This window comes from Bos grunniens, chromosome 15, assembly GCF_055505025.1.
Source record: "Bos grunniens cultivar Pamir isolate PY7600 chromosome 15, Bosgru_T2T1.0, whole genome shotgun sequence".
Classification (NCBI taxonomy): Eukaryota; Metazoa; Chordata; class Mammalia; order Artiodactyla; family Bovidae; genus Bos; species Bos grunniens.
This window is the reverse complement of record NC_141179.1, coordinates 50,369,752-50,382,000: the sequence shown is the minus strand read 5'-3', so window position 1 is coordinate 50,382,000 and position 12,249 is coordinate 50,369,752. Positions and strand designations below refer to the sequence as shown.

General features: G+C 37.6%; 1 protein-coding gene across 1 annotated transcript; it reads right to left on the bottom strand.

The window, feature by feature from the left end:
- Nucleotides 1-533: 533 nt before the first annotated feature.
- On the bottom strand, nt 534-1,493 carry LOC147358101 (olfactory receptor 52K2-like). Its single transcript, XM_086338176.1, has one exon. The coding sequence runs from the start codon at nt 1,491-1,493 to the stop codon at nt 534-536; it is 960 nt and encodes a 319-aa protein (XP_086194302.1).
- Nucleotides 1,494-12,249: the final 10,756 nt, after the last annotated feature.

Here is a 12,249-nt window from a genome sequence, read left to right as displayed (position 1 = left end):
TGATTAAGGAGGATAGAATAGACATTAGAAAACTTTTGTTACATAAAGGGGAATTTAGACTGAGGTTTATTCCTCTAGCACAGATAAACCTCACTCTAATTCTTACACCTTAGACAACATAAGGTTTTTGAAAAAATTTTAGAAGAAAATCTTTACAACCCAAAGTTAGCCAATAAATTTCTTAGATATGACACCAAAACCCTGATACATACAAGAAAAGAAGATATATTGGACCTGATTAAAATTAAAATTATTTTGATATAAACTGGCATGGCTTAACAAGTCCCAAAGACTATACCAAATACTAGCTTGGAAAGAAAAATAATAAAAATTAAACATTTTGCTCTAATTTTTTTACTTTCTATGTATCTTTGATATTTGCTAATCTCACTGAAATCAATATACTTACCAAACTTTCTAGCTTGTATGAATCCAAGATTTAGCTGAAAAGTTTTTCACTTCAAGGTAATGCTGATTCATTTGCAACATTTCCTGTTTAATAAAACCCTTATCTCTGTTGATGATCTGGGGACTCACAAACTGCAAAGTTGAACACATTTGATTGTTAAGAATTTAAGGAATCCGTCCCTGATTCTTTTGGTTTTAACACCATAAATAATAGGATTCATCATGGGTGAAATGAGAAGGTATATATTGGCTATAAAAATGTGGACAGGTGGAGCAATGTGGTGACCAAACCTATGAGTGAGAAAAGAGAAAAAAGCTGGTGTATAAAACACCAAAATGACCCATACATGAGAGACACAGGTACTCAAGGTCTTGAGGCAGGCAGCTTTGGATGGGAGATTAAACACTGTGAAAAGAATAAGGACATAAGAACAGATGATCAGTATGAAATCCAATCCTCCTGTCAGGAATGCCACAATTAGGCTGTAGGCTCTACGAATCTTGGTCTCAGAGCAAACCAGCTTTATCAGGGCCATAAACTCACAGTAAGTATGGGAGATGACATTAGTTTTGCAGTAGGAAAGCCATCTTAGTAGAAAGGGGTGTGGACTGAGAAGTACAGCTCCTCTGAAGACAATAAGCAAACCCAAGCCTACAATCACTGTGGGTGTTAAGATAGTGGAATGTCTTAGGGCGTGGCAGATAGCTACAAATCGGTCAAAAGCCATGGCCAAGATAAACCCAGATTCCATAGTAGATAGAGAATGGATAAAATACATTTGAGCAAGGCAGGCTTCAAAGTAGATCTCTCTGTCATTGAACCAGAAGAGACTGAGTATCTTGGGAAGTGTAGAAGAAGTAAGCATCAAATCAGCAACTGACAGCATGCATAGAAAGAGGTACATAGGTTTGTGCAGTTTGCGATCTGTCTTGATAATTAATAAAAGAGCAACATTTCCCATCAGTGACAGTAGGTAGACCAGACAGAAGGGGATGGAGATCCATAGGTGGGCATCCTCCAACCCTGGAATGCCAAGTAGCAGGAAGGTGGTAAGTTGAAGGTTGCTCCTGTTGTAGTCTAGCATTATCCAAAAAATGAGTATGCCACGATCCTATCCAAATTAAAAATCACAAAGATTACAAAAACATGAAGACCAATTCTTCTCATTGTTATGTGTTGGAAAAGACACTGACATCCAGTAACATACATCTGGCTATTGAAGGATTTCTTCAGTAATGCAATATTTCAATTCATCAAATGCATGGAACTGTGCTTTGGGGCAGACAAAAAAATTGTACAAAGGTATTCTCTTTCCTTTTTTTGATCTCCCTTGACTTTTTTTTTTCAGAAGTGTCCAGTTAGCTAGATACATTTTAATCATAGTATAGCACTATAGAGTTAATAACTAATATATTGGTAAAAATGGAGATATAACTTTCTACCATTTTAAACACTCAAAAAAAGTAAAAGTCCAGCCATCGTGGATGAGTTCAGACATTTGTATATTTAACTTCTCTTACCACATTCCCAATGATAGGGCTTATAGATAAAAGGAAACGGAGACTTGAGAAATACTAAAGGACAACTGGAGGCAATGAAGTGGTGTGAATAAAAATGATCTTATATTGAAAAGCAAGTCACTGAGTTGATAAATTTCACGATATCATAAAATCATCCAAACTGAATGGTTAGAAAAAATTATTTTACAAAGATAAGCCAATAGAGAAAATGACTATGTCTAGAAAACATGGGTGTTCAGGTTACTAGATATTTGTGCTCTACTGTAAATGATCAAGTCAAATTCTTCCAGAAGATGTATAATATATTCTTCAGTCATACAATACACATGAAGCTGATTTTTGCTTTCCAAGTAAAATTGTTACTTCTTTAACTTTTAATTTAAAAAAATATATTGGAGTATAGCTGATTTACAATGTTGTGTTAGTTTCTGCTGTATAACAAAGGGAATTTTATACACACACACACACACACACACACACACACTGGAGAAGGAAATGGCAACCCACTCCAGTACTCTTGCCTGGGAAATCCCATGGATGGAGGAGCCTGGTAGGCTGCAGTCCATGGGGTTGCGAAGAGTCGGATACAACTGAGAGGCTTCACTTTCACTTTTCACTTTCATGCATTGGAGAAGGAAATGGCAACTCACTCCAGTGTTCTTGCCTGGAGAATCCCAGGGACGGGGAGCCTGGTGGGCTGCCATATATGGGGTTGCACAGAGTCGGACATGGCTGAAGCGACTTAGCAGTAGCAGCAGCAGCATACATACACACACACACACACACACACACTCCTTTTAAAATTCTTTTCCCATATAGGCTATTACAGAGTATAGAGTAGAGTTCTCTGTGCTATACAGTGGGTCCTTTTAATTACTTATTTTATATACAGTAGTGGGTATACATCAATCCCAATCTCCCAATTTATCCCTCTCACTCCCCAACTCCCTGGTAACTATTTTTTTTCCTATATATGTAACTCTATTTTTATTTTGTAGGTAGGTTCATTTGTACCCTTCTTATAGATTCCACATATACCAAGTAAAATTGTAAATACAACTTTTGGCTCCCAGATATTAGCTGACCAGAAAGCATGCATCTTGAAAGCTTGAATGATTATTTTGGAAAGGTATTCTAAAAATACTAATTTTTAAATTGGTAAATCATTATTTTGGTTCCAGTATCAGTATTATCATGAGCTCATATAATAGGCATCTACTTATTCTGAATAAAAAAGTTTCATTAAAACAATGAGGTTTTGACCAATATAGTTCAGGATTAAATACTAGGGCTAGGTTAACAAAAATTATCCCAGGTTAAATATTAAACTTAATTTCCTTCTACATTACTTTTGTTAATAAGAAGTTCAGCCATCTTTCAGAGAAGCACACTGGTTCTAGGACTTAGGACTTAATCTAGAACCTTTAACCTAGGTTCCAGCATTCTCTTCTGGTAGAAGCACTGAACTTGTTCTTTCTACCTCAGTCACAACTCTCCTGCCCATAACCAGATTATCCTACCTCTAACCAGATGATCTCACTACTCAGACTGAGCCCCAGCATATTTACTATATCTACAGCAGGTGCCATTAAACTTCCTATCCTGGGGGACCTGAGGGCTACAGGAATATCCTATAAAGAGCCTCTCCTGAGAATGTTGTCTGGTTGTAGGCAGTTTCACTAATCTCTCCAAGTGTCTCCAAGCACAATTTGGTCTCTTGGAGGGACTCAGTTTTGTGGTCTCCTTGTTACATGAGCTCTGAGCTTAAAAATCAACAGTATATGGCCTCTATTACAGGACTAATAGGATAATTTATTGTACCTAAAGCACACGCAAGGGCAGTGAACTAAATGCTTTCTTACAGCCTACGTGATGAGAGCTAGAAGAAGTTGAAGATATGGAGGAACAAGTTTATGAATTAATCAGGGTAATCACTATAATATCCCCACATGCCTCCAGGTATTCTTAAGTAATTCACCTGAATCAGATTTACCTCTGAAAAACAATTAGAACTCCATGACATCACTTAGCCATGTTCCTATTCCTGCATCCCCCTAGACTTATCTATTTGATCAAGTAAAAGATATGCATTATTTTCATGTACAGGAGCACCCCTATTTCAGTTTTGGTTGGAATGTTATGCAAAGATTTGATATGCTTTCCTACAGATGTTCCTCTGCATCCTTCTCTTCTGTAAATATCAGGAGCAGTGTGTTACTGAGTCCAAGCTAGCTCTGCTTTCTGTACAACAGGCCAATGAATCTGAGAGACAAGGTGCTGAGACAAGGAGGAGCCAGCTGACTGAAAAAATGGTAGGCTAGCATCTGAAAATAACCATCTCCTCAGGGTCTGGATGCCAGGTTCTTTTGTAGAGTCAGAGAGAAAGCAACATGGAAATAAAGTCAAAAGACAGAATGGAGAGGCAGAGGCTGCTGGGAAGTAAAGGGTCTTTAGTCTTGCAAAATATCTCTGAGGGAATGGCCAACCTTTGGAAGGAGTGTGCTCATCTCTTATATTCACAGGGCAGGGACAGATTAGCTCTCTATGAACTGAACAAAGGCACTTTAGTTTATAGTCAGGTATATGGGCAGGGTTCTCTGAGGCAAGCTATTGCTGCTGCTGCTAAGTTGCTTCAGTCATGTCTGACTCTGTGCGACCCATAGAGGGCAGCGCACCAGGCTCCCTCCGTCCCTGGGATTCTCCAGGCAAGAACACTGGAGTGGGTTGCCATTTCCTTCTCCAATGCATGAAAGTGGAAAGTGAAAGTGAAGTCGTTCAGTCGTGTCTGACTCTCAGCGACCCCACAGACTGCAGCCTACCAGGATCCTCTGTCCATGGGATTTTTCAGGCAAGAGTACTGGAGTGGGGTGCCATTGCCTTAGGCATGATTAAAGCAAGGAAAAGCAAGTCCAAGAAACAGTCTCTAACATGGAGTTAGAATTGGCTTCCTCCCTGCAACAGGTGAACTTTACCAGCTATGTGTCCCAGACACACAGATAATTTATATTTACTCTAAGTTTGTTCAAAGAGTTGATGGGCAGAAAGATATTCGGGAAAGGAGGGAAAAGCCAAAATACTTCTCCCTATTTCTCAATTTCCTCAACTGCATCTACTCTATGATTCCAGATTCTGTCAGAGACTTCCATTGTCTTAGCTTCCACTGGGAGACTCTATATCGCTGGATGTGACAATAATTTTGGATATGACACTAAAACAAAAGTCGTGTCCTACTCTTAGCGACCACATGGACTGCAGCCTACCAGGCTTCCCCATCCATGGGATTTTCCAGGCAAGAGTACTGGAGTGGGTTGCCATTGCCTTCTCCGAACTTGATGTATAGATGCAATGTAATCCGAATCAGTATCTCAGAAAGTTATTTTGTGGATATAGAAAAAACTAATTTTACAGTTTATATGCAGAGGGAAAAGACCTAATAAAAGCAACACAATAATTAAGGAGAAAAACAAAACTGGAGGACCAACACCACTCAACTTCAAGACTCACTACAAAGCTACAATAATGAAAAAGAGTGTGGAAGTAGTGAACACACAGCAAGTAGACCAATGAAACAAAAGAGCAAGGTCAGAAATAAACTCCCATAAATACAGTCAACTGATCTTTGATAAGTAAAATAAAATGGAGCACATATAGTATTTTTTCAAATTCTTATAAGAATATATTTAATATATTTACAAAAGTGGGACAGCTCAACTCTTTCACGCAGATCTAAACATAGACATTACAATTTTCACACACACACAAAATCTAGCTCAAAATTAATGAGGGGCCTCAATGTAAAGTACAAAATTATAAAATTTCTGAAGAATAAAAGAAAAAATCTAGGGGACATTGGTATGTTGATGACCTTTAGATATGATATCAAACATGTGCATGAAAGACATCACTGATGAATTGGAGTTCACTAAAATTAAAAATTTCTGGTCTATGAAAGACACTGTCAAGAATGAAAAACAAAGCACAGATTGGAAGAAAATATTTTCAAAAATCCTACATAAAAAATGCTATTAAAATATACAAAGAAATATAATAATTTATTAACTATGAAAACACAAACAATTCAATTAAAAATGTACAAAGATTTTAACAGACTCTACATGGAAGAAGATATATTGATGGCAAATACACATATAAAAATATGCTCTACATTCTGTCACATATACCATATATAGATTGAAAGAAAAAATGGGGAGAAGAGAGATTTCCCTGCCAATCCAGTGGTTAAGACTGTACTTCCAATTCAGGGGTGTGGGTTCAAACCCTGGTCAGGAAACTAATATCCCACATACCATGTGGCATGGCAAAATAATAATAATAATAAAATATTTTCCACTCAAATTTAAACAAAAGAAAGTAAAGATGGTATATTAATATCAGACAAAATAGTTTGTCAAAAAGTTTTATAGGAGACATTGATTATCTAGTGAAAAGAGCTCATTTCACCAAAAATATAAAACAATTATAAACATATATGCACCCACAGATCAGAGCTCCTACAAAAATAAAATAAAAAAATTACTGAATTGAAGAGAGAAAAGAAAGACAGCTCTACAATAATCATAAGAAACTTCAATATCCCAGTTTCAAAGATGATTTAAACAACTAGATATAAGATCACTAAGGAAAAATAGGATTTGTACAACACTATGGATTATGTGAACCGTGAACTTCCTGATGTTCAAGCTGGTTTTAGAAAAGGCAGAGGAACCAGAGATCAAATTGCCAACATCCGCTGGATCATAGAAAAAGCAAGAGAGTTCCAGAAAAACATCTATTTCTGCTTTATTGATTATGCCAAAGCCTTTGACTGTGTGGATCACAATAAACTGTGGAAAATTCTGGAAGAGATGGGAATACCAGGCCACCTGATCTGCCTCTTGAAAAATTTGTATGCAGGTCAGGAAGCAACAGTTAGAACTGGACGTGGAACAACAGACTGGTTCCAAATAGGAAAAGGAGTTCATCAAGGCTGTATATTGTCACCCTGTTTATTTAACTTCTACGCAGAGTATATCATGAGAAACACTGGACTGGAAGAAGCACAAGCTGGAATCAAGATTGCTGGGAGAAATATCAATAACCTCAGATATGCAGATGACACCATCCTTATGGCAGAAAGTGAAGAGGAACTCAAAAGCCTCTTGATGAAAGTGAAAGTGGAGAGTGAAAAAGTTGGCTTAAAGCTCAACATTCAGAAAATGAAGATCATGGCATCCGGTCCCATCACTTCATGGGAAATAGATGGGGAAACAGTGTCAGACTTTATTTTTCTGGGCTCCAAAATTACTACAGATGGTGACTGTAGCCATGAAATTAAAAGACACTTACTCCTTGGAAGGAAAGTTATGACCAACCTAGATAGCATATTCAAAAGCAGAGACATTACTTGCCAACAAGGGTTCATCTAGTCAAGGCTATGGTTTTTCCTGTGGTCATGTATGGATGTGAGAGTGGGACTGTGAAGAAGGCTGAGCGCCGAAGAATTGATGCTTTTGAACTGTGGTGTTGGAGAAGATTCTTGAGAGTCCCTTGGCCTGCAAGGAGATCCAACTAGTCCATTCTGAAGGAGATCAGCCCTGGGATTTCTTTGCAAGGAATGATGCTAAAGCTGAAACTCCAGTACTTTGGCCACCTCATGCGAAGAGTTGACTCATTGGAAAAGACTCTGATGCTGGGAGGGATTGGGGGCAGGAGGAGAAGGGGACGACAGAGGATGAGATGGCTGGATGGCATCACTGACTCGATGGACGTGAGTCTCGGTGAACTCCGGGAGTTGGTGATGGACAGGGAGGCCTGGCGTGCTGCGATTCATGGGGTCGCAAAGAGTCAGACACAACTGAACAACTGATCTGATCTGATCTGATCTGATGGATTAATTGGACCTAAGAGACATATTCAGACCATTCCAATCAACAATAGTAGAATACACATCTCCCTCAAGTGCACATGGAACATTTTCTAGTACAGATCATACACAAAATAATTTTTACTAAACGTAAAAAGACTGAAAACATATGAAACATATTTTCAATAAAAATAAAGCTAGAAACCAGAAGCAAAATAAAAACTGGAAACTCCACAGACATATGAAAATGAAACAACATACTCAAACAATATGTGAGTTAAGGGATAAAACAAGAACAACTAGCAAATATTGAGAAGAATAAAATGAAAACACAACAGTGCACATATATATGATGCAGCAAAACCAATGCTAATAGAAAAATGTATATCTATAAACTCTTATTAAAAGAACCAAAGTTTTTATTATAACAAACTAGAAAAAGATGGACTGGAGAAGGCAATGGCACCCCACTCCAGTACTCTTGCCTGGAAAATCCCATGGATGGAGGAGCCTGGGAGGCTGTAGTCCATGGGGTCGCTAAGAGTCGGATACAACTGAGCGACTTCCCTTTCACTTTTCACTTTCATGCATTGGAGAAGGAAATGGCAACCCACTCCAAGTGTTCTTGCCTGGAGAATCCCAGGGACGGGGGAGCCTGGTGGGCTGCCGTCTATGGGGTCGCACAGAGTCGGACACGACTGAAGCAACTTAGTAGCAGCAGCAGCAGCAGCAGAAAAAGATGGACATGAGTTTGAACAAGCTACAAGAGAAGGTGATGGACAGGGAAGCCTGGCATGCTGCAGTCTATGGGGTTTCAAACAGTCAGACAAAATTGAGTTTCTGAAATGAATTGAGAAAAAGAAGAACAGACTAAACCTGAAGTTATTAGAAGGTAGAAATAATAAATTTAGAGGACATGTGGGAAAAAAGAGAGTAGAAAAACAATAAAAAAATCAATGGAAACCATGTTTTAGTTTTTTTGAGAAAATGAACAAAACGTATGAACATAGCTGTGCTGATAAAAAAGAAAAAAAGAAAAAAAACCAGAGATAATTAGAATAACTAAAATCAGAAATGAAAGAGGGGATATAACATGTAATTTTACAGGAATAAAAAATAAAAAATAGGTAATCTATATTAAATAGAAATAATTTTATACATTCAAAATCAGAAGACTTGAATCATGAGTAAATAGATTATATAAATTGACCTATAGCTAGTAAGGAAATTCAATCTGTGATCAAAAACCTCCCTACCAAAAATGCCTAGGACAAGATGGCCTCTCTGATGAATTTTACTAAGTATTTAACAAGAATTAACAGCAGTCTTCTTCAATACTTTTAAAGATTGAAGATGAAGGAATACATCCAAACTCATTTCTTAAGAACAGCATTATTTTGATATGAAAAGCAGAATAGACACTATAATAAAAGAACTACAGAGCAATATGTGCTACAAATATCAATACAAAAATCCTCAACAAAGCACTAACAAACCAAATTCATTAGCATGTAAAAGGATTATACACCATGATCCAGTGACATTTATTCCTGGAGTGCAAGGATGGTTCAACGTATGAAAATGAAAGCCATAGAACACATTAACAGAATAAAGGAACTGAACACACACCTGATCATATCAACTGATGCAGAATTTTTTTTTTTTTTCCTACAATTCAACACTCTTTCATGATAAAACACTCAACAAACTAGAAATAGGAAGCTGCAGATAGGGAAGTAATAAAGGCCATACCTGGGGAAAACTCAGAAAATATGCTCAAAGGTGAAAAAAACTGAAAGCTTGTCCTCTAAAGTGCACTGGGATGACCCAGAGGGAGGGTATGGGGAGGGAGGAGGGAGGAGGGTTCAGGATGGGGAACACATGTATACCTGTGGCGGATTCATTTTGATATTTGGCAAAACTAATACAATTATGTAAAGTTTAAAAATAAAATAAAATTAAAAAAAAAAAGAAGAAAAAAAAAATCCAGATAAAGACAGAGGAAAAGAAAAAGAAAAAAAGAGGGATTCCCTGGTAGTCCAGCGGTTAAGACTCTGCATTTTAAATGCCTTCCAAGGACAAGGGTTCAATCCCTGGTGAAGGAATTAAGATCTCACAAGCCACATGGCATGGCCAAAAAATAAAACCTTTATATTCAACATGGTACTGGAAGTCCTTTCTGCATAAGTTAGACTTGAAAAAGAAATAAAAAGGAATTGAAATCTGAAAGGAAGTGAAAATATCATTTTTGTCAGATGACCTGATCTTATTAAAACTCTGAAAATCTCACAAAGAGAAAAAAAAAAAAATCAGTAAAGATACAGGAGAAAAAATCAGATACATTTCTATACATTAACAATGTTCTCAAAAGAAAACTAAGAAGACAATTTGATTTACAGTGAAAAAAAATATCCAAAATAGCAGTAAAGTACATGGTGAAAATAGTTTGGAGACAAGAGCAAAAAGGAATACAGTGCTTAGGGATAAACTTAACCAAGGAAGTGAAAAATCTGTACGCTAAACTCTGCAAATCTTTGCTGAGAGAAATTAAAGGAGATACCAATAAATCAGAAGATAACCCAGGTTCATTGATTGGAAGACTGGATATTGTAAAGGTCTTAAAGTATGATATACAAGTTACTAATAACCACACAAAAAAGTTCAAGATCTTTAATTATTAGGGAAATAGAAATAAATATCATAATCAGATATCTCTTCACACCTGCTAAACTGGCTATAAAAGGAAAGAAAGAGGAAGAAGAAAAGGAAAAAAAATTAAAAAGAAAAGGGCAGAAAAAGAACAATGTAAGAACTAGAGAATTTGGAAGGCTGGTGGATTGCTAATGAGAAAATAAAACTGTCCAATTATTATAGAAACAGTATGGTAATACACTGAAAATTAACTATATAATTACCTTATGATCCAACAATTCAACTTCTGGGTTTGTATACAAAGGAATTGAAAGTAAGGTACAGAACATATATACGTGCATGTATATTCATAGCAGAAGTCAAAATGTGGGGGCAACTCAGGGTCCAGTCCATAAATGAATGGATAAATAAAATGTGATATATACATATAATGGAATATTATTTAACCTTAAAAAGGAAGGAATTCTGACACATATTAAAACATATTAAGTGAAATAGGTCAACTACCAATGGGCAAATATATGATTCTACATATTATGAAGAACTTAGATTAGTCCAATTCACAGGGACAATAAATACAATGGTGGCAGCCAGGGGCTGAAGCATGAGGACCATAGATACAGAATTTTAGCTCAGGATGATGGGGGGCGGGGGGAGAACTCTGTAGACAGATGGTAATGATGATTGAATAATAATTATTATAGACTTTGCCACAGAAGTGTACATTCAAAAATGGTTCGGTTCAGTTCAGTTCAGTCCTTCAGTCATGTCTGACTCTTTGCGACCCCATGAATTGCAGCACGCCAGGCCTCCCTGTCCATCACCAACTCCCGGAGTTCACTCAAACTCATGTCCATTGAGTCGGTGATGCCATTCAGCCATCTTATCCTCTGTCATCCCCTTCTCCTCCTGCCCCCAATACCTCCCAGCATGAGTCTTTTCCAATGAGTCAACTCTTTGCGTGAGGCGGCCAAAGTATTGGAGTTTCAGCTTTAGCATCATTCCTTCCAATGAACACCCTGGACTGATCTCCTTTAGAATGGACTGGCTGGATCTCCTTGCAGGCCAAGGGACTCTCAAGAGTCTTTTCCAACACCACAGTTCAAAAGCATCAATTCTTTGGCGCTCAGCTTTCTTCACAGTCCAACTCTCACATCCATACATGATGAATGGAAAAACCATAGCCTTGACCAGACAGACCTTTGTTGGCAAAGTAATGTTTCTGCTTTTTAATATGCTATCTAGGTTGGTCATAACTTTCCTTCCAAGGAATAACCGTCTTTTAATTTCATGGCTGCAATTACCATTTGAAGTGACTTTGGAGCCCCACAAAATAAAGTCTGACACTGTTTCCATTGTTTCCCCATCTATTTCCCATGAAGTGATGGGACCAGATACCATGGTCTTTGTTTTCAGAACGTTGGCTTTAAGCCAACTTTTTCACTCTCCTCTTTCACTTTCATTAAGAGGCTCTTTAGTTCCTCTTCACTTTCTGCCATAAGGGTAGTGTCATCTGCATATCTGAGGTTATTGATATATCTCCCGGAAATCTTGATTCAAGCTTGTGCTTCTTCCAGTCCAGCATTTCTCATGATGTACTCTGCATGTAAGTTAAATAAGAAGGGTGACAATATACACCCTTGATGTACTCCTTTTCCTATTTGGAACCAGTCTGTTACATGTCCAGTTCCAACTGTTGCGTCCTGGCCTGCATATAGGTTTCTCAAGAGGGAGGTCAGGTGGTCTGGTATTCCCATCTCTTTCAGAATTTTCCACAGTTTATTGTGATCCACACAGTGAAAGGC